Source organism: Colius striatus, chromosome 8, assembly GCF_028858725.1.
Source record: "Colius striatus isolate bColStr4 chromosome 8, bColStr4.1.hap1, whole genome shotgun sequence".
In the NCBI taxonomy this organism is placed as follows: Eukaryota; Metazoa; Chordata; class Aves; order Coliiformes; family Coliidae; genus Colius; species Colius striatus.
The window spans coordinates 3,913,623-3,941,069 of record NC_084766.1 but is presented as its reverse complement, the minus strand read 5'-3'; the positions used below and the strand labels follow the sequence as shown (position 1 = coordinate 3,941,069).

General features: G+C 39.8%; 1 protein-coding gene across 3 annotated transcripts in view; it reads left to right on the top strand.

Annotated features, from left to right (window-relative positions):
- The window catches only part of KCNMA1 (potassium calcium-activated channel subfamily M alpha 1), a 445,131-nt gene that overhangs the window by 412,526 nt on the left and 5,158 nt on the right, over window positions 1-27,447 (top strand). For all 3 annotated transcript variants that reach the window (XM_062000705.1, XM_062000701.1, XM_062000702.1), the window contains 6 exons: window positions 8,875-8,988; window positions 12,247-12,377; window positions 20,678-20,872; window positions 22,372-22,490; window positions 24,396-24,620; window positions 26,716-26,744. In XM_062000705.1, coding sequence (XP_061856689.1) covers window positions 8,875-8,988; window positions 12,247-12,377; window positions 20,678-20,872; window positions 22,372-22,490; window positions 24,396-24,620; window positions 26,716-26,744 — 813 coding nt within the window. The remainder of the gene's footprint in view (window positions 1-8,874; window positions 8,989-12,246; window positions 12,378-20,677; window positions 20,873-22,371; window positions 22,491-24,395; window positions 24,621-26,715; window positions 26,745-27,447) is intronic.

The window sequence follows — 27,447 nt, the reverse complement described above, 5'->3', positions numbered from 1 at the left end:
CCTGCAGAGCATACCTGCCAGATGAATTAGAGGTGGTCTTGATCTGAATCCAATCTGTCTCAGAGCTCAGCTCTGGGAATCCAGTTCAAATTTCTTTGATAAAATGCGACCTTAGCCTTCATAGTTAAATCTTTGATCCCCAAGACAGCCCTGAGTGTGGGATTTTAGTTTTCACCTACCTTATGGAGAACTTAATGACATCTTGCCATAGGTTTCCAGCTCAGTTCCAGCTTGAGTAATTTACAAGTCTGCTGGCACCGTTTAGCCCACACAGACCATGAAGTCGACCGTAAGTAAGTCCAAGCTGATGGAAAAACAATATTGCTAGAACAGTGACAGATGTTGATTATCGCAAAATGTCTGTTTAAGCATTTTGTGTGGATCCATTTCCTCACTGCATACACCTGAAATCTTTGTAGAAGTTGCAAAGTAATTTTACTTAAAGACGTGGGATCGTCTGCTAAAGAAATTGTCAGAATACATATTGCAAGAAATGACTGCTGTGGTTATTACTGTTGCTGCCCAGGGGAGCTATTCAGATGCCTCATTTATTGGAGCTTAATAGATTAAAAGTCCAAATTGAGTCTCATGATATAAACCTAATCAAATTCTAATCTGTGTAATTTTCCCATGAGCAGCAGTGGGAAATTTGTTTAATGTATGTGTCAGTAGTTGCCAATCACGTGTTGGACGACGTTGTTACTTTTATTTATCAAAGTGTTTTTTATTGATCACTTGCTATGACATCTGGCATTGCTCTTCTTTTTTCACTGAGGAAAAATTTACTTCACTTGGTTATTTGGTGTAGTGTAGGATATAATGATATAATGCAGGGTCTTGCCTAACGTGCTGATAGATCATTTCCAATGGTGAGCACTTCATTTGTAGTTATTGAATACCTGTCTCTCTGAACTAGGTGAAATAGCTTAATTTATTTGAGAAGTTTTATTCAGCATATTTATTTCTTTTTGGTCTGAGGTGTCTAAATATGCAAGGTTGATTAATGATTAAACTGAAAAGAATTTGGCATCAATTTCTGTGAAGTTCTTTTAGCTGTAAATCCTCACTACGCTTAGATGTAACCAACATCGTGCTCTGGAAGTTTCTAGTTCAGAAAACTATTAAATGGAGAGGTGGGACAGTGGAAAAAACTAATTTTGTAATGTAAGTGGCTAAAAACCACACCAATAATAATTTCTGATGTTGTTATGGATTTAAGTGATTCCATAATAATTGCTGAATGAACAGATTACTGTTTCTTCTCTCTCGCTCCAGAAGCTCTAGAAGTCCTTTGTATTTACTGTGTGTTGTCCTAGGTGTTTTCAATTAGAGCTTTACCTCTGTTTTTAGAGATGGCTTAGCAAATGGATGCTTAAAGACAGCAACAAGACAGTGCTAACTATCAGGCAACAAACTCCTGATGGTCTGTCCATTCTTCTTATTGCACAGCTTAGAGTTTAATTTCACTTGGTATCCTAAAAGGCCCAAGCAATTGTCTTGGTTTCCTTAGGTGTGATATCATGTCATGGCACTCATAGATTTCTGTGATTTACTGCTCTCTGTGCCATACAGTGGTTTAAAAATTAAGAAATTCTTTTCCTAAGTGTTACACTTTTGGGATTGTTTGTTTATGTGCCGGAGACTGAATAAGTCACTGACATACTCCAGGAGTACATTGTATGTTCCCAAGACAGTTGTATATGAAACAAGATGGCTGCATTGCATAACAGGAGTTCTAGTTCAATCTTAGCTTTATTGTCTGAAAAAAAAAAAAACCCAACAAAAACCAAAAAGGAAATGTCAAGCCAAAGAAATCAGTAACCTAGGCAAAAACTTGCTTAGAGCTTCAAATAATTGCTACAGCACTGAAAAAGTAAGGCTGAGTAGTCAAAAAAAGAGCAAATTTAATGTTGTTTTCATAGAATCATAGAATGGTAGGGGTTGGAAGGGACCTTTAGAGGTCATCCAGTGCAACTCCCCTGAAGAACCAGGTTCATCTAGATCAGGTCGCATAGGAACATGTCCAAGAGGACCTTGAAGACCTCCAAAGAGGGCGGTCACTATGCTTAAAATATAATGCTGTTTCTAACATGTTATGCTGTTCACAATTGAAAACAGAGACAATGTAGTGCTAGACCTCAAGATGATGAAACTCCAATCCTTTATCTTTGTATTTACAGCTTAATCTTGCCTCACTAGAGCAGCACAAGAACCAGCAGACCTATAGATCCTTTACACTTTCAGCACGTGGGACAACTAACCTGCCAAGGACCGGTCCTCACACTTTGGGGAAGATTAATCCCATTGCTCTGGGCTTTCATTAGAGCTTTGATTTGGACATCTTCACTATAGTTTTCTGTAACTCAACACTGAGGGAACGAACAGACATTAGAGAAGGGCACTTTCTTGGAAGGGAGAAGACAGCTTGTTCTCTGTAACATTGTCTCTCAGCATTCAGTGCTCCGGGGGTTGTTCCAGTCCCAAAACATTAGAGGGTTGTTAAAACTGAGAAAGCTATCCTTCTTCAGCCTGCACTCTCTGTAGATTTAGCTTAGCCTGTGTCTGAACCTGGAACATCTCTGAGAGAACTGGGAGTTTACCTAGTCACATCTGCTCTCCCACATTCCTCTCCTTTTCCAGAGCTTTAAAACTAATTTCCAAGAGATTATTAGATCTTCAGGCACATAAAAGTTAGAACTGGACCCAGAATTTAGGATTTCCAGGTTTTGAAGCCAAACTACAGTTCTATCTCAGACCACATGGGATGCTGAAGCTAGAATTGTTTCTAAATTGAATGGCTGTAACAGATTCCCATGAATGTCAGCAGCTCTTTAGCTGCGTGACTGCTGCTGAACTTTCCAGGTATACCCAAGTGGCTGTGCTTTGGAGAATAACAGGTACAGTCTATCATTCAATTGAATTCACTGGAATATTAATGGATATTGTCAGCAAACAGTAGCAAAGGGATATAGCTGTGAGGTCCTTTTGTAAGAGAATCATTTCTTTTTGGCTGGCTCTGTTTAATGAAAACCCTTGTCCTATATTCTTGCATGATAAGTTGTCAGGAGTGTGTTTGGCAATTCACCACCTGTGTCTTGTTCCTATATGCTCCAAATGTGACTGTTGTTTCATGCTTCCTAGATGAGCCAGAGGTAGTTAATAGTATATATGCCATTAAAGTGATATTTTTGAGGACTTCGGTGTGTATGTTAACCAGCGAATCCCATGGCACCTTTCCCTAGCACAGCATTAGTTAAAGGGCACTATCAATTTACATGGCATTTTAATGACAAGCCCACAGCCTCTAGGTCTGCCAAATGGATTTTCAGTTTGGGAAACTGCATTCTACCTGAACAGAATTCCAGTTTAGTAAAACTTACACCTTGGAAAGGGAAGGGAGGCAAAGAGGAAAGGAGCAGGGGGAAAGAGGGTTATAGAGGATCCATTGTGATCCTTTAGAATGGAAGATATTTTAGACAACTGACATAAAAAAAATGTATTTGTGAATATGCCCATCTGGATTTCTGCAAAGTCAGTGAAACAGAAGCAGTTCACATCCCAGAGCCAAATTGGCTGCTACATTAAAACCCCAGCAAACCTTTACTGCCCACCCCCCAGCAAACTGAAAGGATTTACTGCTGTGTAGAGCAAACCTTCCTGCATTTCATGGGACATTATTCAGTGAAGTGAACTGCACAGGAACAAAACCCAGTGGTTTATGGCCAACATAATCAACAGATCACTTGGCCATCAGGACAGTTGCTCCAAACAGCACCTTTTCAGGGCAAACTGTAGTTATTGCTGGTGCTTTCAGTGAGCAGAAGTCACTGTTAAGCCATGCCAGCATTCCTTAGTTTTGAACTTGATCACAATGCCCCTGTGGCTTCCAACATACCTGCATGTTACTGCTGAGCCATGATTAGTGCCTCTCTGAGTCCCTGAGAGGACCAGGGATCGGCCTGGCTCAGACAGCACAGCTCTCACAGAAGCCCAGCACTGCTCATTGCTTTCTAGGTCGTCTTCTGTGAGGCACAAGGAGGGCTTGTAGCCAGCTGGCCCTACTGAGCTCTGAGCTGGGCAGCACCTGGGTCCCCAGTAACTCTTGGAAGAAAGAGCTTGCCTTCTTCTGGTGAGGAAGTTTCCCCAAGGTTCTCCTTCCACAAAGATGAGAGTATATTAAGGAGATAGAATCTTACCTCTAATGCAATTGTTTGGTTGCTTCACCTATCTTTGTGGGAAATATTTCTGTGCACAGAATCAAGATGTTGAATCAGCTGCTTTCTGCAGAGAAGTGCAGGAGGCTCAGTCTCCTTCAGAGCAGATTAGGGCATGGAAGTCCCTGCCTCTCCAAGAGAGAAGCTGCTGCCAGGAGGGAAGCAATGACTCCCAACTGCCAGTCCTCACTGATTTTGAACCTGTATTCCTTTGAGGCATGATACACTTAATCCTCTGTTTGGCAGCATCTTGTTTCAGAGAGGGACAGGCTCTTGCTACCTCCTGTGGAAGACCAAGCTGTTTCCTCAGTTTGATGTTGTGGTGGTTATGACTTCAGCCAATGGTGGTGCCTTGACCCTGGCTGGTAATTAAGGCACTACTCAGTCTCTGACTCCCTTCCTTCAGTGGGATGGGGGAAAGAAGCAGAAGGGTAAAAATGAGAAAAAAACCTTCCTGAGAAAAAAAAAACACCACCAAACCACAAAACCCAAGTGATGCAAAGGCAATCACTCACCCAGCAGTGGCTGCAGGAACTGATATGATTGTGCTGCACTTTACCTCCTAATTGTTTGCAAAGATAATTCCCTTCTCCAGAAGCCCTCTGCTGTCACTGTGCTTCCTCACACAGGGGCTGTGCTCAGGCTTGCACAGGCCATGTGAATTTTACTCACGAGGTTGATCTCCTTTAAGCAATTGTAGCCACAGCTCCCCGAGTTGTTTGTTGAACAAGGAGACACTGTGGTTAAAAGAAGATCACAGCCATCAGCACAGGTTTACGATTCTGATGAGCCTTAATGGAACAAGGTTTGGGGACTGAAGGAGAAAATGGAATATGAAAAGGGAAATGAAAAGAGGCTGTGAGGAAAGCATGTCATTTCTAAATGAATGCTCTGTACGGAGGAATTGAATCTTTTCACAGCTGAAAATGGATCTTAAATCTGATGCCTTAGCTTGTTTCAGCTTCTGTAATGAAATAGAGTTTTCCTAATACCCTGTGACCTGAATTTCTCCCTTGCTTTATGGGTGCTATTCCTTGACGTACAAACCTGTATTTTCTCAAGTCAGCATTTGATGATGGATGTCAAAATACAGGTCATGTATTATGCATATAGCATTACCGATTTAAGGTGTTTACTTGTCAAGTCGAAGAAATTCAGGAATGTCACATTCACTGAATCTGCACAGCTGTCACTTGTAGTTTTTCGTGCCTTTAAATGAAAGTTCTGATAAAGCAGGTTAGTTTTCCTGCACTTTTTTCCCCTCCTCTGTCTTCTGGATGTAAAAAATAGCCCGTGTATAGAATTTACGTTGTGACTCAGGAAGGTGTGTGATGCCTTGTGACTCCAAACCAGGCACACAAAATCCCCAAGTACTCCACTTGTCCTTTTCCTGAAGATATTCCCAGTGTCTGATTTAAGCCCAGGCAAGATTATGTTAAAACAGGAGCTATTTCACACATTTTCCAAGACCACAGGACAAAATAATATTAAGGCATGAGTTTGTTCTTCATTCAGGGAGAAAACAAACTCCCTTTAACATGCTTCCTGCATTTCAGACTGAATACACCGTGTGTGCAGCTTGCAATTACAGAGCTCTTGACAGTCTCTGTCTAACAGAAACGCCACATTTACTCCAGTCTTCTAACAGCATCCTAGGAAGACAAATATTTGAAGGGTTAGAGAGAGGTGGCTACAAATAGCCTTTGATGGTGAGATGGGATGTGTGTGTGCCCCTGTGTGTGTTGCAGTAGAGGGAGGGCAAGAAGGACTCGCCCATCTAGATGCAGTTATCATAGAATCATAGTTATGCCAACTTTCTTCAATTTGCTTTTGTCTAGCAGAGAAATACCAATGTGCTCTTACCATCTGAAGAGCTTGATTCAATTAAAGGTGTTTTAGGGAGTGCATAAGGAAAGAAAAGCCTCGAGGAAGAAAAGGAAAAGAGAGCCTCTAGGAATGCGCCCAGGAGTGCAACCTCTAAGCTGCATGGGAACAAGATGAGTGTTTTTCTGCTCTTAGATAAATGGCTGTAAAAAGTCTTACTGGGGGCATTTTGACTTTTAATTTTGCAGAGGACCCAACTGGGCCAGCCACGTGAACTGCTGAAGGAGTCTGCAGCTAATGCCCTGTTTCAAAAGCTGTGCCTTGCCTTTCCTGTAGCGTAACAGAATGCAAGAGGCAAACACCTGTTCCAGAAAGGTGTCATACTAATACCCACCTCTGCTCAGATAGCATTCCCTCCCTTTTGAGTCCCACTTTAATCTTCCTGCTGTTGTGAGAGTGTCAGGACTACCCCAAACTCATGAGATGGTGTCCAAAGGAACTCTGTTAGTCTTGCTTTGTGAGTCTGAGAAATCCTAGGCTCTGCTGTGCAGAAGCAAGCATTCAAAGAGCCAATAAGGCTATAAATCACTGTGCCAAACACAAGGAGACATCTGCAAACCAGTACCAGTTGGGAATGCAACTTGCTGTCACCAGCCTGGTCTTATGAAATTAGTTACAGCACAGGGAGTGTTGTTAAATGGCCGACTGTTAACATTGCCAACAGTTCCTGTTGTCTCTAAGAAGTCTGCTGTCTAAGGATTTTCTATGGACTGATAATACTGATTAGATTTTTTTTTGTCTTGCAAGCCCTGTTGAAGATCCCACATCAACTTCTTTTCTCCTTCACAGACTTTTCACTCCCTTTTTACTCATCCTTTCCTTACAATACTCATGCCTTATCTGGCTTTCATGTGATAGTCACTAGGAAATCCATGCTGGTACCTTCTGGAAGGCTAAGTAAGTCTCTCTTCTCAGTGATTCTAGTGTTATCATTGCTATATTCTGTATGTGTTGCCCTATCCTTTTGACATGTATCTTTTAAATACCTGTAAGTATTAATGAAGTCCCCCCTCAGTCTCCTCCAGACCGAACAGTCCCAGATTCCTCAGTCTTTCCTCTGATACAGAGAAAACACAAGGAGAAATGAGCTGAATAGAAAATCTAGTGGTGCATATAGTTTGTCTTGTGTAGGGACAGTTTCAGAGTGATGCTAATTATCACTCTAAAAGAACCATAAATCCCTCAGATGATGTAAAACCAGTGTTAACAACTGCAGTTTAGTTCAGAGATGGTTTGTAAATTAGCCCTCAGACCGAAGAAAGGTAAAAGAAATAACGTCACCATCTTCTGAGTTCAGTAGCACATCAATATATCAATGAATTTAACACAGTGGAACAGTTTCCATACTGCAAGAAGATAAGGGGGCGACGTCAGAAATTAATGTGACTGTGATTAATTTAGAATCAGCATATGGAAAATTCTAAACTAGGTCAGACCAGTAATGACAGATGAGCAAAAGTCTGTGCTGTGGATATCTGGTGTGAAGTCAAAGAATTCAGGCATAATATGGCAAAAATGAAGAGAAGTGTTCTCAGAAATGCGTATTTTAAAGTGAGCTTGGCTCAATCCTTTTCTAGAAGATAAGTAGTTGCTTAAAAATGCTGCCTTAACATAGGTCTACATGGAACCCTAAAGTCAAACTCTGGCTTCACCATCACTTCTGTAATAATGACATTAAATGAACATTGCCATACTTTCTCCAGCTCTAATGGTCAGGAGAGATCAACGCATTAGCCTTAATTGTGGCTTTCCAGTCCAACTGTGGCGTGGGCTTTTGTGTAACTGCCTATTTTTCAGTACTTAGGATCAAACTCCAAAAGGCTTTGCCTGGCTATTTTCAATTTAAAAATAAATAAATGAAACAATAACTAAAAACTGTTCACTGTCAAGAGCTCCTTTTCAAACAGGGTAGAGCATCAGCCTGAAAACACAGTCCTTTTTAGAGCTGAAGCTTCCTGCTCTCCAGGTCTCAGTTTTTCTCTTTGAGTGTCTGCCAGTATGTTTCCTCTCCCACCTTTCTTTCCTTTACATCCCCAAAAGTATAATACTCTTTCTAGTTTCTTTTCACCACTCCTGTTGCATGCTGTTTGAAAACTTGGGCTTTTTTCCTTCCATCCTATCTATTTTTTTCTCCCTTTTCCTGTTAGAATGGGGCCCTTCCATCCCAGTATTCCTGTAATGGTGATAACACTAATGGTAATGAGAATGCACATTATGAATGGCATATCTAAAAAGAAAAAAAAACCATTGTGTGGGTTGTATTGCTCCTGGAAAAGGAGGAAAACTTAGATCCTGCATGTCCATCAGACCTAAAACCTACTAATGGAAGCAATCTGTGCCCTGTGGTTGTACTGCTGTTTGCAAACAGTCATCTTTAAAATGTTAATTGAGATTCAAGGGAAGATGTTTGTGTTTCAGGATTATTTGGAATGCTAAGAGGACACCAGCAAACCTCTCTAATGCTGAAGTGTTCATTTTCTTTTAAAAGTATATATTTCAGTCAGCATTACTCTTTCCATTTTGCATCTTTTGCTGCAGAGGCTACCTAGGATAACAAAATACATTTCAAGTTTCTCCCTTAGCTACCAAATGTCGTCCAGTAGAAATGCCCTGCCTGTTTTTGAAGGATTATGCTTTTAAGAAATGATTGTTGCAAATTAAGTCTTATCCTTTTCTAAAAAAGAAAAACAACTACACAGTTGCTTTTCTGGCAAACAGCTCCTATGCAGACTTTCACTTTTTAATGTGTGTTTTGGTTATTGTTTTCTCCTTTCAGGCTTTACACCTCCTGGGATGGACAGGACGTCTCCAGACAACAGTCCAGTCCATGGCCTGTTACGTCAACCCTCCATCACAACAGGAGCAAACATCCCTATTATAACAGAGCTAGGTAAGGCAAGCCAACGTTTATCCTTTCATGTACTTTTCCCATGTCTTTTTACCCCTTGCCATGTCATGCAGTCTCAGGAAAATTACCTATCCTATATCTTACACTGTGATATTTTCTCTTCTGATAACTGTTGTGAATTACTCTCTCTAAAAGAAAGATTAGTAACAGTTGTTTCACCTTATTTGAATAACTGGGATGTTTTTCTCCCTTTCCTTTGGGTTTTCTCCATTTTCTTAAACAAACACTATCAGACAAGATGCTTTTTACATAGTGTAACAAATAAGCATGGGTCTTTGGGCTAAGGTTAGAAAAGAACCACAATAAGTATGAGCAGACATTTCCTGTGCATTTAATCAATAGCAAGAGGCCATTTGTTTATTTCTTCATGGTCCAGGTCTGTTTAATCATGTGTAACCAAACTCTGTATAATAGTAAGAGACATTTTACTCCTGAGAATACAGTGATGGTAGGTAACCAGGCTCTGATTTCCACTCTAGCTGTGGGTATTTATGTTGTCAAGTGGTGTGATGTGAAGTGCAGAAGCTGTTCTGTTTTTTTCATGGCAGATACAAACTTGATTTGTGGTCCTTTGTCCTTTTATTTTCTTTTTCAGTTTTATTTTTTAGAGCCTTACCTGTCCTTTTCCCTTACTTTATTCTCTTTCTGTACTTTCTTTTCCTCCTAAATACTTTACTTATTAGCTAAGCCTGGCAAACTTCTGCCTTTGGTTTCAATCAGTCAGGAAAAAAACAGTGGAACCCACATTCTAATGATAACTGAACTGGGTAAGAAGTGCCTTTTTCCTTCACATCACTGTCTTATTTTCTGTTGTTGTTACTGTCATCAGCTTTCCCTTTATTTATCTGGCTGTATCAGAGGGGCTACCCTCATGGCACTGCTTTGAATGCGTTTTATTTGTGGTTCTGGTTGAAATTGACTGTCTTGTTCTGGCCTTTCTTAATGATTTTTTTTTCACGCAGCATCAGTAACCCTTTGATCACACTCTGACCTGCCGGCTGTTTTCATAGCACCTTCTCACCAATTCATTTTCTTTGGCCTGGGTCCTCACCTCCTGGGCCCTCTCTTTCTCTCTCTCTCCTCTCCCCCTCCAGTTTTTCTCTCCTTTTCTCTCTTTTTGTTATTTCAGCCTCTTGTCAATTCGGTGGACATGCCTTAGCAGTTCTCACAGGAAGTCCAAGAAGGAGTAAAAGACACCAGAAAATAATAAAAACCCCAAAACCCAATCCCAGCATCATATTTTCCTTTAAGCTATTTGATTGTTTGTTTTGGCAGGTAGGCCTTTTCTCAGAAGCTCAGGTTTTGAAGCTGTAAAAAAGCAGTTGAGCTTCTGAGTTGCTCCCTTTCCATAAAGAGAGCTCTCAGCAGCTTTTGAAAGCAGTGTTTTGATCAGCATTTCATATAGTGCAGCACAGCACATTGAAGCCCACCTCATCTCACACAGGGACCTTCCACAGAAATCCTTGAATACCAACTGGCAGCAAGGAGATAAAGATATTGAGGATGAAACCACGCTTGGTTTCATCATCATTCACGTTAGGTTTGTATTGCCTTGGAAGCTGACGCCACTCGTGGCTAGCAAGCTGGTGTCACACAGGTATTAGTCTGCCAGGTGTAAGTGGAAAAAGAGTGCTGCTGTCAATAGTGCATCCTCTCAACTAGCAAATTAAACTAAGGCACAAGCTCTTCAAAAAGCACAGTTTGAAATGATGCATCAGGCTTTCAAATACTATTTTGCTCAAGAATCTGGAGAATAAATTGATAGAATAAATATGAAGAAAGGAGAAGTGTGGATGTAGGTGTTTGCTAGGATTAAATTCTTGTGACTCCCAGGATAGAACACTGTTTACATCACTGAGGTGTTACGTTTTCATGGTTACATCAGGGAAGGCAGGAACTTTAAATCCTACTTCAGCTCAGATCCTGATTGAGCCATCAAGTACTGGCTCAACAGGGCTCTAAATGGAGGATAACAATCCTCATTTCTTTTAGACAGCTATTGTGAGGCTTTATGGATAGTTATTAATGTTCTGTAAGCTAAGTATAGCAAGAACAATGGTATCTACAGACTGGAAAAGGAGTGGATGGAAAATGAAACTGTATAGGAAGAAAGAACAGAATAGCAGGCACAATTATTTCTAACCTAAGAAGTCTGGAGCCAAAACTTGATCAAGTTAACAGCAGCTCTCATGTTGTTTTCAGAGCTCACTAGGTTGGCTCAGGAGATGTGTTCATCTGGGGAATAAGGTCACAGTCAATATGTGCAGTTTCAAATGCTGAAGAAGTTTTTAATTTCCCTTCCTTGTATGGGAACTGAAATTAATTTGTCATTTGGTAAGTTAAAGAGTGTTTTGATGGCATAGCTGAGCAGTCTGTGCTTTCATGCCTGAGGACTAATATGGAAATGAAATATTTCATGAAATACGATCCACTTGATACACTGATCTCAAGGAAACAACCGTTTTCAGTGGAATGAGGTGGAGGCAGAGAGCTTAGCTGTGACAATCAAATGCCAGGGAAAGCCTAAATGTCAAATATTACTTTATTTGGGCTTTTTCTTTAAAATAGCCTGATGTAGATTCTTTATCACATTGACTATAGAGAAGTTGTGGCTAAGGAAGTTATGGAGACAAATATTTGCACAACAGGTAGCGCTGCAAAAGAATAGCTGGAGTACTGCTCATTCATTCAGACAGATGCATGTTACAGGGGCAGCTGATCCTCTTTTGAGCCATGAGTGCGTTAACACCACTCCAGTACAAATCACAGTGGCACATCCATGAGATGCCTGTGGGCCATATCAGAGGTTTATGGACAGCCTTTGTTTTACAGTGGGGTTCTGACTTGGTGTCTTGTGATAACATTTCACTGTATGTGCATACAGCCTCAGCCACTGTACCTAACCAGCACCAGGATTGTGCCAGTACGTAACAGAGTGTCACGTATCTCCTTTTGAGTGCAGGCAGCTGGTACCACGAAGCTACTCTTATGGCAAAGAGATAGCCACCTCTCAAGAGCAAGAGAGTCACCTCTTATCAGCAAGATAATGATCAACAGACTTTTTTTTAAACACACATTTTCACATCCATCTTGATTTCATTTCCAGTAACGTCAAAGACACAAGTCTGTGTTTCCAGACATACGCTGTTTCTTTTTCTTTCTGACTGTGTAATGTGTAAGATCACACACTGGTGACCCACAAGCACCTTATGATTTATTATTGTTATTATTAATTTTCAGTAAATGATTCAAATGTGCAGTTCTTGGACCAAGATGATGACGACGATCCAGACACAGAATTGTATCTGACGCAGCCCTTTGCCTGTGGAACGGCGTTTGCTGTCAGTGTGCTGGACTCTCTCATGAGCGCAGTAAGCAAACAAAACCTTCTTCATTCTCTTCCATCAGCTTATTGTGAAAGAGTATGAAAGTGTAGTCCTTTTTCCACAGGCAGTCAGAAGGAGACTGCTTTCTCTTAGTTGTCAAGAGAATTTCACAGCCTAAACTAGGTTATCTTTCAGTCGGACAGAGACCTTAAAACAACTGAGATGTCTGTGACCGCACAACTTTAGAAGCAGAGGGTCTTATATCAGGCTTTAAGGATCATATTTGCTGAATTTGTTGTATCTCCCACCTGAAACACAAATCCAAATTCAGTATGCCTGTCCCTGTGCTCAACATTCATGTCATACAGCATCAATCGTGTTTTAAGCTTTTAATTTCCTGTAGCCATGAGCAACGCTCTGAGTATGAGCTCTGGAGGACACTGATAGAACTATATGAAAGCCATGGTACACATCACATGAACTCTCCTTGTGTGAAGAGAGGTCACCATCACTTTTTCTACGAGTTGTCTTGTGAAGCAAAACATAAGTGCATGCCAGAAACTGCAGATGGTGGCCTTTGGTGTAGACATCAGTCTACATTGGTGTTTTCCACTAGCAGCCATGGTACAGTGTTGAAGCAAAGACCTTGGTCATACTCCTTTTCATCCTTCCTCACTTTGTCTTGGCTAGGTTTTCAGACTAGTCTTGCTCTGTGTGAGCTGCAGTTATTTCAGAGGGACCTTAAACTCTGTTAGATGTAGCAAGGACATAGGTTTTCTTTAAACCTGAGCATAGGCTTTCTTAGCTCCCCATGGAATAGAGTTGCACTGAGCTGGGAATCATATGTTGTAAAGCCCATGTAACGTTAGAAATGAGCAAATGGATTTCCTTAAAGGAACCAAGTCTGACCTTCACCTAAATTCAGAATGAAGACACAATGATCTTTCTCATTTAATAGTTTATTTGTATTTCGTGTTTAAGTGTGATTCATATTTTGAGTCCCTGCTATATTCCTCATATGTTTCTCCCATAGATGAATAATATCAGTCTACATTGATTCTAATGCAGCCTAGGAGTTTACAATGAACCCAGAAAATACTTCCAAAAGAAAGTTATTCACTGTGTTTTGCAGATGTGACCAATTCAGAAAGCCTAAGTGAGCACTCTTACTTACACTCGGTACCTTCTCTAATTAAAACCTCTATGTATGAAACGTTTAGCTGTGTCACATTATAAATGGGAATCATTTAACATGAAGGTCCCAAATAGTTGTACTGAGAGCTGTGTACCTATTGACATTATATCTAAGTCACTGTCCCTGAATGAATCAATCAGTAGGGCACTGCTGGAATCTTTAAGAAAGTAGGGTTAATTCTTCTGATTGTCACTGGCATCAGCACAACAAAGAGAGCAAAATGTTGTGGACACCATTGCTTCCATGTGCAACGGTACAACGTGTAAATGATAGTGAGGCACTAAGAAATGCGTGGAACATGACTGTTCAGAAGTTTTTACTTGGAACTCATAACCCTCATGACGTTTTTAGTTTTTGTTAGCTTGAAGTTTTTGACAACATGCCCCTCTGTTTCTGCAGTTCCTTTCCTCAACAGAGTCTATTTTCAAACATTTTCCCATCCAACTGGCCATATTATATGTCAGGGACAGGGCAGCCTGAAGCCAGCGAAGTAAATGTGGTAACAAGAGTAGAAAATTCTAACTTAGAAAGAATACTTATCAAGAAGACAAGCCAAGGATTCAGTCAGTTAGAATTGTTCACCTTCCTGTCTTTCCTTTCACCACTTTTGCTGATCGGTGGCAGCGTTATTTTCTCTTTTATTCCTCAAAGGCCTACTAAAGAGTTGGAGAAGTATAATTCTTCCTGACCCTTCAGAAAGTGTAAGATGTGTGAGATGTTTTCCCTTTACTATCCCTGTTCTCACGGGAAGGATGTATTCTCCTTTCACTTCTCTAAGGAAAAGAGTGCTCCTCACACAAACTAATCCACTTGCACTATATTATCTTTTTTTCCCCTTTGCTAGAGTACACATGTTCTCAGATACCAGCTTCTATTTATTCTGTCTCACTTCAAGTCAGTACCAGCAAACTGAACCAAAAATCTTAACTAAACTGTGAGATCCATGGTCATGGTTTCACCCTATTTACTGCAGAGGAATCTCTAAGAAGGAAATAATTCACACCATGCTGGCCTATGCCAGCTCACTTTGAGACATTGATAAAGTTCATTATTTGATCCACTAAGTGGGATTTGGGGGTTTTTACTCCTTAATTTTTTAGAAAGATTCCAACTGATGATCTCTGTTGACATCTCTGGAACACAAATTGCTTATGTGATCTACAGTATAAATGTGCAGTGTATGAATTGCTCATTAAGAATGAGTCTCTTCTCATGGGAATGGGGTTTTGTAGAAGAAAGATCAGAAAGAAGAGTAACACCAACACATCCAGTATTCTTTCTGGCCTGCAGGTATTTTAAATGTGCATATAGATGTTTGTATGTAGAAAAAGAGGTGGAAAAGGGTATCTAAAATGAATTGCTAAGATATCCAGTTATTGAATAATAATATTTAAACGGTATTGATTGGTGTTAAACTGCTATTTTCTTTTACATAGTTTTATTAACATAGAAGTAGTGGACTAAACCCCACCCATGAATCACAGGTTAGGAAATGTGTTGCTTTCTGAGTCAAATCTGAATGTCGACAGTCATTACCTTCTGCTAGTTGAGCATTATTTCCTGTAAGATGACAGTTATTAAGAAAACAACAATTTCGGATTTAAAATGTCTATTTTGAAAGATAAAAGGTTTAATGAAGTTGTCTTTTCAAAATAGCCATCTACAGGCTACCTACACACAGCTTGTCCTGTGCAGCACAGGCAATACATTCCACAAGCCTGTGAGTCACAGTGTGGTACTTTGAAGATCATTACTCAGAAGACAATAACGAGCTCAAAAACTGCATTGTCTTTTGGATGGGTTGGTAACAGTGGTCTCTCCAGGCTTGGGTTAAAGTGCATTATTGTACCCTGGGTGAAGACTTCAGGCATGGTTCGTGGTTTAAGTGTGGCAGTGGTTAAATCACACCAGCTAATCATTAAGTCTTTGAAAAGATATCTGCTTTGATGAGAGGGCTTGAATTATATGTTAACATTGTTTTATCATAACATAATGCAAACCCAGGGAAAGAATATATGATGTAGTCTGTCAGTCTCAAGATGAGGCTGCTCCTGAAAAGCAAAGGACCTTCTCATTGCCAAATTGAATGTGACTAAAAAATGTGGGATGGGAAGAAGTAATGTAGATGTTTTGTAAAAAGGTTATCTTCAGCTATAAAAAGTTACATGACATAGGATAGCTTAAGAGAAGCCTCTTTTTGAGAAGCTCCCTTCTCTGGGTCTTACTGGGATAGTTGTTCCAGAAAATCCTGTGCCTGCAAGGAAACCAGTTTTATGAACACACAGTACCTTCAAAGGTTTGAGCAGCTGGCCTGAGAGCCAAAGCTTCTCTGTTGTTCCTTTTGGCAGTGAAGTTATGAGAACCACAGAAGTTCTGTCAGGTTGTCAGTCCTCTCACACATCCTTCTGACAATAGACAATGGTGTACTGTTGGAGTGGTGGTGGTAGAGGCAAAGATCTCCAGAACCAGATTATGCCATGTAACATTTGATAACGTAGATTTTATTTGCTTGTGCTGGAACAAGGTCTTGATTTTTGTTCTATAATGCTGAATTCTACTTCTAATTCTAATTCTAACAAAAGCACAGAATGGAAGACAAGAGTTAAAACAGTTAGAAATAACTTTTCAGTATATCCCTTACTCAAGAGTTCTCTCTCAGGGATCTTATTTACACAGAAAATTAACTGTTCTAATCTATAATGTGGACGTTTTTAAATACAAGACCATTATTGTTGTTGTACAAGATTGCTCAGAGGATTATCAAACAGCATCTTGTAGCCTAAAGTATCCCAAACCTTTAAAATTCGGTCAATACTTTGAGAATCTATAGATTTCCAAAGTTAATTTTCTGCTGTTGATTCTGTCTCAAATGCCCTTTTGTTGTTGGTTTAAGTTACTCAGGTTAGCTCAGGCGTTCTTCTGGTTTGGATGTGTATTATTCCTTCAGCAGAATCCCTCCAACTCAAAGAGAAAAGCCAGTTAAAATTTGTGTTTGAAAGCAATACAGAAAACTGCATGCAGCAGGGGAGGAGTCTTCTGAAAAGGAAAACACCAAAAAAAATGGCAGATGTGACTTGGAAAATGGCAATTTTAGAGTAATTCTAAAGGAAAGGCGAAGTGCTAATAAAGTTAAAGCAATGTTACTAAAAGATGTGCTAATTTTCAGTTAAATTTTCTATAAAAGGCCGATTAATTGAAAAAGCTTGACAGCATTAAGTGCAAAACATAAGCACTCTGGTAATTATACTTTAAAAAATGATTTACCAAGCGGGAGAACATCCCCAAAGCGTTTGAAAGAGCAGATGCAGGCGCCACCGTTCCGGAGCATAGGCTAGGTGGCACTGCTCCCTCAGTTATCTGTGGCAGGATTGCCTTGCCGTTTACACAATTGCAGCGTGGATGATGTATTTCCTCTTTTCTGTGTTTAGACTACACCTATCTCACGTTCTCATTCCAGGTGCCGGTTACAGCGATGTCAGACAGATGTCCAGCGTGGGGGTCGGTTAATGGCAGTAGCAAACAAGTATTTCTTCAGTTATGATTTTTACATTCAACAAAAGGGATTCAGTGCTATCTCTGGAAAGTGTCTTGTTGCTTTAAGTACAGCAGCACCTTTCCAAAGACATTCTGTGGATTGGTTTCGTATAAGTACTGGCATATCCAGGCCATGTACCCTCCCACAGAGCAAGTAGAAGATCACTCTCATATTAATTTCAGTGTATTATTATTCCAAAGGAAATGGATATCAGCTAGTTCAGCTTTTCAGTGTCGCCCTATTCCAAACTGGCAAGAGGTAATGAGAGGAGTCTGATTTTTGTGACGATCCAAAGCATAGACAGATGTTTTTTTTCCTGAGGAGTGTTAAATACATCAGTACAGGAGGAAGCAACCTGATTTGGTGCAAAGTGACAAGGCACAGCTTTCCTATTCACCCATCTCTTCCTGCTTATGGTTGGGCATTTTCCGATTGGTTGTGTCATAGAATAGTAGGGACTGGAAGGGACCTTTAGAGATCATCTAGTCCAATGCCCCTGCTAAGGCAGGACCACCTAGATCGGGTCACAAATGTAATGTGAGAGCAGTCCATCCTGCAAGCTGGAGTCTTTGGCAGTTGGCTACACTCATCCAACAGATTGAATGGTGACGTCCACGGTCAGTCATGGTGGCAAACTCAAATTAAGCCATTGTTCCAAGATAAATGTTGCCTCCTTCGCTAGTAAGTGTCTTATCTTTGCCTCAACATCTGTCTAGCAGTGGGAGGCCTTCCTCTGGTAACAGCATTCTGTTCTATCGACAACAGTCCTGATTCTTCCTCATCTGCATCGGTTTCATAGCAGTGTATGGCTCCTACAGTCGCTCCTGGCTGGCACATAAGTCAGAATCAGGCCCATGATGTCTTGATTGTACTGGGGTGTAGGGGGTCTGTGTGCGAGTGTGTTCATTTATTTCATTTGTATTAATGAGTTTGTGACAGGTGCCTGATTTACTACATTATTTTACCACTGCTTTCATTTCTAGATTTAATACGAGATCTGTAGTAAAATGAGCCATATGGCCACAGTATAATTTCTTAGTAGATCATGCTCTGGTGAGCTACAACTGAATTTATGATAAGGGAAAGTTGTGCACTTGCACAGTACAAAATCCAGATGAGTTAAGAGTATATGTGTTTAAATCTTGGATTCTGGCTATAGCTGCTTTAATTTGAATTACAGAGTAAAGAGTTGGAAACCAGTGAAGGCTGGCTTAATGATACATCCTAAGGAGTAGTAAAGCCATTAGTACAGTTTTAGACTTTTGCATGTTTTACCAATCACTACAAGTCAGCAGTCTGTAACTGACAATAGTATTTTTGAATGATGCTGAGAAGAAAAAGGAGTCAAAAATACTGAGTAAAAGAGTGGGGAAGGCTTAAGAAAAGATAATATTGCAGGAAATGGTATGCTTTTGTGAAGATGTGGGCTTAAAGTGCCGTATAGAATATGTTGAAGCGCATTTTTACTGAAAGGTTATTTCACGGAATCATAGAATGGTAGAGTTTGGAAGGGGCCTCTAAAGATCATCCAGTCCACCTCCCCTGCTAAAGCAGGTCCCACTTAGATCAGGTCATACAGGAAAGTGTCCAGGCAGGTTTTGAAAAACCTCCAGAGAAGGAGCCTCCACACTCTCCCTTGTTGTTCACCTTGTGCAATTGCAGTGCCTCCAACCTCTGAATCTGGCAGAATTTGGCTTTATATCCACGAATCCAGTGTCTGAACTTAATGTCCATTTTTTTATTCTGAGTACTTCCATGCTGGAAAAGTATAGCACAGTGGGAAGAGTTGCCAAAGAGGACAAATCTGTTTCTGACCTCAGGGACATCAAGGAAGAAGTAATTGAAGAATAAACAATCATGCCTGAATGTCTCTCTCACCACGGCAATTCCTATTAAGCATCATGTAATCACTCCAGACTTATAGTCCTGCAAGGGGTCACATTGATTTTTCTATATGTTAAGAAAGGTTCGAGTATTACACTTGAATTGCTACAGAGTGCATCCACATATGTTAGAGATGATTTGAGATTAGCTGTTGGTTTAGACGAGCTGAGTCTTTCTGAGTCAGGCAAGTCTTTTACGGTATACTTTGTGTTTAAAATCTGTAGCACCTTACCCGGGCTAATTTAAAATAATTGGAGTTGATGAGATGCAAATATTTGCTTTAGGGCATGTGTAACAATGACAATATGTTCCTCTCATTTTAATTTAGTCAACAGGTGGGTGGCATATATGCCTGTGTAAATAAGCAGAGGAGCTTGGAGTTACGAAACTTCAATGTTACAGTGAAAAACACTGCGTAGAATTCGTTTTCCCCTGTTTTATCTGTCACCTCAAGTGAACAATAAAACTGAAGCTTCATTATACAAAGAAAGAATATCAAAGGAACATGGATAGGAAGACAGTTGTGCTTTTTGATCCCGGGACACACGATTTCAAGCTGTACCTCAGTTTACCCATGTATTAAATACGATTACATTTTATGGCTAGAGTGAAGAATTTCATTAAAAAGCATAATTTAAAAAGCCTTGCCTTTGGACAACAAGGCAAGTTTGAGAATTCAGTATTCATTTTTACTTGGTTGAGTTACAGACGTTTGTTCCGAGTCACAAACTTAAGTAACGGAACCCACGATCCCCAGTAACCCCAATCCCATGGACTCTGCAGCGAGCTCCTTATCTTCTTGTGTGTCCCTCACACTCGCAGAGCTTCTGAAAGCACAGACATTAGTGACATTATAAGTGATAGCATCTCCTTTTTTATTTTGTTCAACAGTGGTTTTTTTCACCCAGGACGTTGCAGTGCTGATATTTGCCCGAGTATCTCTGGGCTATACCAGTATACTTTTAAGTGAACTTGAAAGTCATTCATCTGGCATTAAATTAATATTTAAAATACCCATTGTTTGCCTGACAGACCAGCAACGCTGCAGATGCTGGCAAAATGTCAGTGTGGAGTAAATCTTCCCTAATAAACCACACTTACCCTATACCCTAGAGTTTTTTAAAAGGACCACCAGGATCCCCAACTCATCATACATTTATCTGGAATGAACTGAAGATGTTTAATTGATACATGCTTATGTCTGAACACTGTCAAGTCTCGTAATAAGATGTTTAGTACAATACATCGGTTAGACTGCTAGAGTCCAGCCACAGTAATAAGTAATGACATTTGCAGCACAAAGGCAGCTCCCCAACGAATTGGTGACAAGAGTAAAAAGGCAATCTAGCCTGTGTAAGCTTTAAATGTGGTCTGAATTTTACAATTACATGTCCTAAAGCCCATTATTAGACATGAAGGCAACGAGAAGGAAAGCAGTCATTGCATCACTACTAACACCAATTATAGGAAACATAAATCATTCAAATTTTTGTACTTTAATAAAAATCAGCCTGAATTGGTGTTTAAAAGGAGGGATCTAGTATAGGAGCCTAATGGGATAGAAGAAAATAGAGTAATTGGAGGCCGCTGTCTTTTCACTTTCTATATAAAATTATTTGAAGAGACAGCCAAGAACTTTAAACAGCAGAAACCCAGAAAAGTTGTAATTTGGATGTCTTCAGTTGTGACTTTAATGGTGTTTGCTTAAAGAGCTTTCTTTTATCTCTGCAGACATACTTCAATGACAATATCCTCACACTGATACGGACATTGGTAACAGGAGGAGCCACACCAGAGCTGGAAGCGCTGATTGCCGAGGAAAATGCATTGAGAGGAGGTTACAGCACGCCCCAGACACTTGCAAACAGGGACAGGTGTCGAGTTGCTCAGTTGGCTTTGTATGATGGGCCGTTTGCAGACCTAGGGGTAAGATCATGAGGGAAACGTAGGACTGAGGCTGGTCTGCAGTCTCTTCATTTTCTCACAGATGGAAGGAAAAATCAATCTCAATTAGCGTGTGATTTCTCTTATTTAATTTAATGGACCTTTTGGATCCTTTGATAATTTACAGCACAGGGCACCAGCTTTGATCTTACCCTTTTTAAGAAGCTGGGTGACTTACCAGACTCTTTGCCTGTATTTCGTACAGAAAAATCCTGTGGCTCATCTTAGTTGTCAGCTAAAGAGATGGATGAACTGACTTGGATGATAGAACCATTCTAACAATAATCCTTTGTAAACATGAGCAGCGTCTGAACTTCTGCTGGGTTTTGATAAGCTTATTTAGTCTTTCCAGTTCTCACTGAAAATATCCTTATTAGATTGAAAACAAAGCTATATGGTTTGTTTTTTGCTTTTTCTGGTTGAACTAAAATTCTTGCAAAATCCCATTTTTTCTGACATTTTTGACTCTGCTATCCTAAGAGTAAAAACAAAACAAAAACCAAACAAACAAAACCTACACAAACAAAACCAAAGCCAAATAATCCCTATTTCAAAAACTGCAGTTGGATAGAGAAGTATCTAGAAATGGTTTTTTTGGACCAAATCTTGTAATCCTGAGACAAATCCCAAAGCACTCACTTTGCTTTGACGATGACGTAGGGCTCCATGGTTCTTAAATTGACCTTGTGTTCACCAGTTCTGTTCAAAAAAAATGGAGCCACCTTCTTCATAGAAATGACAGAGAGTTCCAGTTTAAGGATCAGGGGTGATGAGAGCCTTTCAGTTCATGGAGAAGCCCATCCAGAGCTAGAGACTAACATCGTATGACTTTGCCGAAGCCTCAGTTGCAGTACCTCAGTGGAGGCTGAACACGTCAGCACTCGCCATTACTTAAGAATCAGTTTTTCTGATATACAAATTATCAAATCTGAACTTTTTTTCCTTGCTGATCAAGCTTTTTTTCATAAAAAATGACATATATTTAATTCTTATTATATGATGGAAGATATTCTCCTTTAAACCCCTCAGAACTCGAATTTCTGTTGTGCTCACCAATGAATTTCTTTGTTGAGATGACAGCACGGCTACTGCCAAAAAAGAGGCAAAAAACAGTAACAATTTTAATACCACAATTACTGGAATATGTAGAATATGCACTGTTTGGTACCAGAATTTCTATTTCCAGCTTAAAGCAAATCACTCACTGCTCCCAGTTTACCATTATTTCGTGGGCCAAGGCTTTCCAAAATGATCATCACTTTAAGTAACTACTTAGTTGAAACAAACTAGATTATTCATTTCCTTGGATAAAAGATTCTCATTTGTGTCAAACAGCAGACTCTCTATACATTGCCCTTGTTGTACAGGCTAGTACTGAAAATACTGTTCCCTGACATTTGTGTTTGTTAACAGAGAAAAGAAACGGAAAAAATGTGCTGTTCTCTCTTTTTTTTCCCACCCCTCTCCTTTCTTTCTCCTAGGATGGAGGTTGTTATGGAGATCTGTTTTGTAAAGCACTGAAAACATACAATATGCTTTGCTTTGGGATTTATCGATTAAGGGATGCACATCTAAGTACTCCCAGCCAATGCACTAAACGGTAAGTCCAGTCTTTTAGAACATCTCTGCTTCACTTGCCTTCAGCCTTTGCAGAGAGGAAGATCTCAGTGTCTCTAATAAATCTAAGAGCTTTTGCCATGTTTTTTACATTACTTTGACACAAAAGCTAACTCTTTGAGGACTTTATGATGACCCTTTATGATGAGCTGAGTTTAAATAATATTCTGGATATCCTATGATAAGTTTTCAGCTTATTTGAATCCAACATTTTTTGAAGTACAATTTCAGGGCGTTTCTTGTTTGATTTATCATGATCCACTGCTTGCATACGAGGACAAGACTTCAGTTTGCCTACCTGAATCAGCTGTTAGTTACTGGATAATTATAGTAGCTAGACTTCCTTGTTTTCTGAAGGCTCGAAAAAACACTCCTGTGGGTTTTCCATGGGTACTCTCTGCATTTAATCATCATTTCTTCCAGTAAATTGAAACCCTTCCTTTGGTAGGCTGCATTTTAACTTCAGTACCACCAAGGCTGACCTCAGTGCTTTAAACAGAGCCGATACATTTCCACTTTTGCTAACTGAAGACCATGTAGCAGCTTACTTGAAATGTGTCTTAATTAAGTGCCTATTAGAGATACACAGAGAGACCCTAACCAGAACTTTCACCTATCTGGCATCTGTTACTGTTTCATTCTATACAAAATGCATCGTTAGTGGGTGAACAGGGCAACACACCCCACCAAATCGGTCTCTTCTGTAAGGATTGGGACAGACTGCACAGAAAAATTAGTTTTCAGTTTAGATTTACATTGTACTTGCTATACTTGGGATTATTTGTTGGATCAATAAGTGACTTCTGTCCCTGAAGCACCTAAGCCACATATTTTATGAACACTTAATTAATTGGAAAAGAATTTGTGAGCTTTGTGATCAATTTTCACTTGTTTCTTGCCTGGACAGAAAATGCCTATTGCCTTCATCAAACATGCTTTTTACATGCATGACAGACGTTATCAGCAGGGTCTGGAAGATCTTCCTGTCCTGAAAGGGGGGTTAGGTGAAGGTGGGGATTCTTGGCATTGATAAAGTTTATGTTTCAGGCCTGGGATGTGTACGAATCTGCACTTAGTGATGCTGGATTCTTGGGTGTGCAGATTTCTCTTTATACATCTCTTTGAGGCCATGAATGTCCATATGGAATCACAGAATCATTTTGGTTGGAAAAGACCTTTAAGGTCACCAAGTCCAACCTCAAGCTCATCACAAAACTGTGTCCCTCGATCCCCTCATGCAGATCCTTGACACAGATGTTGAACAGAACAGCCCCCAGCACTGAGCCCTGGGGAATACCACTGGTAAACAGGATTTACCTCCCTTACCTTTTTTCCTTAACCTTTGTTTTTAACGTATAATCACAATCAAAAAATTATATCCCTTGTTCTAGTGACAGTATTAACCCCCCCCTTATGTAATATTTACTAAATATTAATAATTATTTAAAATCATTACATAATAAATACACATTTAAATATAAATGCAATTTGAATTGTCCTTTTCATGCTTTCCAGCCATGTTTTAAAAGACTGTTGCTAGTGAGTGAGTTGCTGGTTGTTGTCCATACTTAAACGTGTTTGCTAGAGTCATTGCATTACAGTGCAGCTACAGAAAGGAGGGTGACTTGCAGGGTGTCATGATGTGATTCCCTTGGACATCCTACTCAGGCAGTATGTCTGTGCAACAGGAAACACACAAAAAGTTATATCTGACATAAGAAGGTCCTAAATCGTAATGGGTGTGAGATAAAATTCTCTACATGCTGTAGGAAACAATGTAAAAGTGTGAGTAAATGTCAATGAGGCAACAACTCTACAAGAAATCTTTTAAGTACAAATCTAAACCTGCTTTCTCTTTCTTTCTTTCTCTTTTTTCCTGTCTTTCCAGTTATGTTATCACAAACCCACCGTATGAATTTGAGCTTGTGCCGACAGACTTGATCTTCTGTTTGATGCAATTTGACCACAACGCTGGCCAGTCCCGGGCCAGTCTTTCTCATTCCTCCCATTCCTCCTATTCTTCCAGCAAGAAGAGCTCATCAGTTCACTCCATCCCATCAACAGCAAACAGACCGAACCGCACCAAGACCAGGGATTCCCGGGAAAAACAGAAGTATGTGCAGGAAGATAGACTTTGATTTGTGTACCTGCTCCCACTGTGTGTGAAACTTGCATTCACCACCCATTCTCCCCAGTTAATGTTTCCAGCAGTAATGTTCCCTGTTTTTCCCATGGAGTTTCCCCACCTCCCCCACCCCCCTTTTTGTACACATATTTTGCATTTGTATGACAGTGTGCATGTGATTGTCATTTTTATTTCTCCACCATAAAACCCTTAAGCACAACAGCAACAAAGCAGACGGACCAAAAGTTATTTATGATGCTAGAGGAGGAAAAAAACCCATATATCTAAACCCATAGGCACACTGAAAACAAATAACTCACTCTACATATCAGAAAATGGGGTGTATTTAACATGAACACTTGCTCGTGATGTCAGTTACACAAAGAAAGTCATTTAGTGCAGAAGTGTTGATGTATGTTGCAATAGTTTTTTTTTAATATTCGTATTTACAGGAGTTGCTACATTTATTTGAAGCTTATAAAACTAACACATTAAAAAAGAATTAAATCCCTACTGATTTTTTTCACTCTCAAAGCTTATATTGTATAGGGCTTACACTCTTGGTGTAGATTATTGCTACGCACCTGCTTTATACCAAAGCAACATCAGGGACTTTTCTGCTTGTTTAAGGACTTTCTCTGAAATATTAGCCTTTTGGAGATAGTGTCTTTCTCCTTTAACACTGAAGTTGTCTGGGCATGGAGTTGTAAAACTCCAATGGTTTAATTTAAGTTTAGAAAGAGTCTAATTGCATATTAAATTATTATTCTGTCTATTTATACTGCCACATGAATAGCTATATTTTCTTTCACTTTTGACATTTGGGATAAAAAGCCATATGTATCATAAATATTGGATGTAAGTCGTTAAAAACTGCCTTCCTGGGACTTTTACATCTTTAAAAGGTGAATTAGTCACCTTATGTACAGAATAAATAATGTTCAGAAAAGAGCAAGCATTTTTCTATGCTTAAGTATCAGATCTCAAGGGAATTTGTTCCTTTCCCTGGATGGCAGTTTAACTTTTCCAAGTTAGAGTGGTGGTATAAATCTTCTAACAAGAGTCCTAATGTGCAAAGATCCTCCAGAAATCCTGCTCCATGTTCTAGCTGGTTCTTTCCAACAAGTACATGCCAGTATGCAGGAGTACAGGGGAAGACAGCTGAGTGCCTTTTAGGTCTCTCCCATTTGGGGAAGAAAAGGTGCTGTGCACTAGACAGCCAATGAGCAGAATGAGAGGGCCAGGATGGAAATACTCACTGTGCTGAGGCATCGTGTTCTAGGCACTTGCCAGGGTTTGGTTCTTGCAGATCCTCACCAACGACACACCTAGCCAAACAAAAACCGTGTCAGGGAATGAAACAATAGTGGTGGAAAGGAACCTATCCTAGACAGACATAAGAAATAATACTTCAAGCTTGGGTTTTGGATTTCTTTCGTTAAATTTCAGATGCCAACCTTTTGAAATATAGAGCTAGTTCTAGGTAGTATGAAGAGTTTCCCAGGGTAGGGAGGCCAGAAACATATACCACCTCTCCTGGCTACCCAGCAAGAAAGCATGCAGACAGGAAAAGAAATACTTTGATGTAGGAGTGATTAGCGTTGTAACTGCCAACCCAGACAAGGTGCTTTTATGGTTAGTGTTGTTTTCTACCTTCCCCTTCCCCAAGCATGGTAATTTTCAAGATTTGCTTGCTGTGTGAATTGACAATGAAGCCAAGCACTTTTACTGACAAAACCTGGAACCATCTAAGTGGGCTGCAGAGAGTACCACTGTGCAGAGTTAAGCATAACGATTGGAATACAGCCTATATCTATCTCTGTGTGTGTACATTCAAATGCAGCTGTAAGTCCTATCAGTGAAATACCTTGCAAATTACGGATGCTCCCCTACAAATGAGTCTATTACAGTTGCTCTTCATCGTAAAGACAAATTAATGTGTTTCTTTTTTGCAAAGAAAGTTACCGTGTTTTGCCCTAAGAATATTTATTACCACAAGGATGTGCCAGTTAAAGTGCTCAACAGGAAATATGACACTTTAAAAGCATTGTAAAACTTACATAGCTTACTTCTTTTTCTAAAGTGCAACAAGGATGAATAGAATGGGCCAAGGTATGACAATTAATGGTTCTGCATGACCTAGCAACTGCTGTGGGTTTCCTTCTATAACTTTGTCCTTGTGAAAAGTTGTGAAATTAAAACAAAAATAGTTACAAACTTTATTCAGTTATTGGTTTGTTTGTTTGGTTGATTGTTTTGTTGGTTTTCTTTTGCCTTTTTTTTTTCCCCTCCAAACCAGAAGTAAAACTGGCTGCTGCTGCTGCTGTTGCTCAACCCTGTTTCATTTTTTTTGATCCTCTCATCTGCTTGCCTTTCTAATTGCACGTGTCCTTTTGTAAACACTTAGGTTCCTGCTCAGTGAAGATGCCTACTCTGGTGCAGACATTACTTTAATTTCCCATTCCTCATTCCAGTTCCTCTCCTCCCTTCCCCTCCGTACCCCCCCTGGTCCCTGTGTATGTTCATGAGCATCTTTTTATGTTGGCAGTATTGACTGAAGGTAGTCAAGAGCAGTTATGCATTTTGGAAGAATGTTAATGGCTTTGACACCAAAATGCTTTTCCATTAATGTTTTATCTGTTTTCCATTTAGCAGAGGAAGGAAGGGTGTTAATATGAAGCCACTTGTCACATGCTACATAATGATTATATATATATCTCCATATATCTAAAAAAGTATTTATATAACTGTGCAACTCAAATAGAAAAACATAGAAACATATTAAAGCAGCAACTTGCCTGCTTTGTGAGCAACA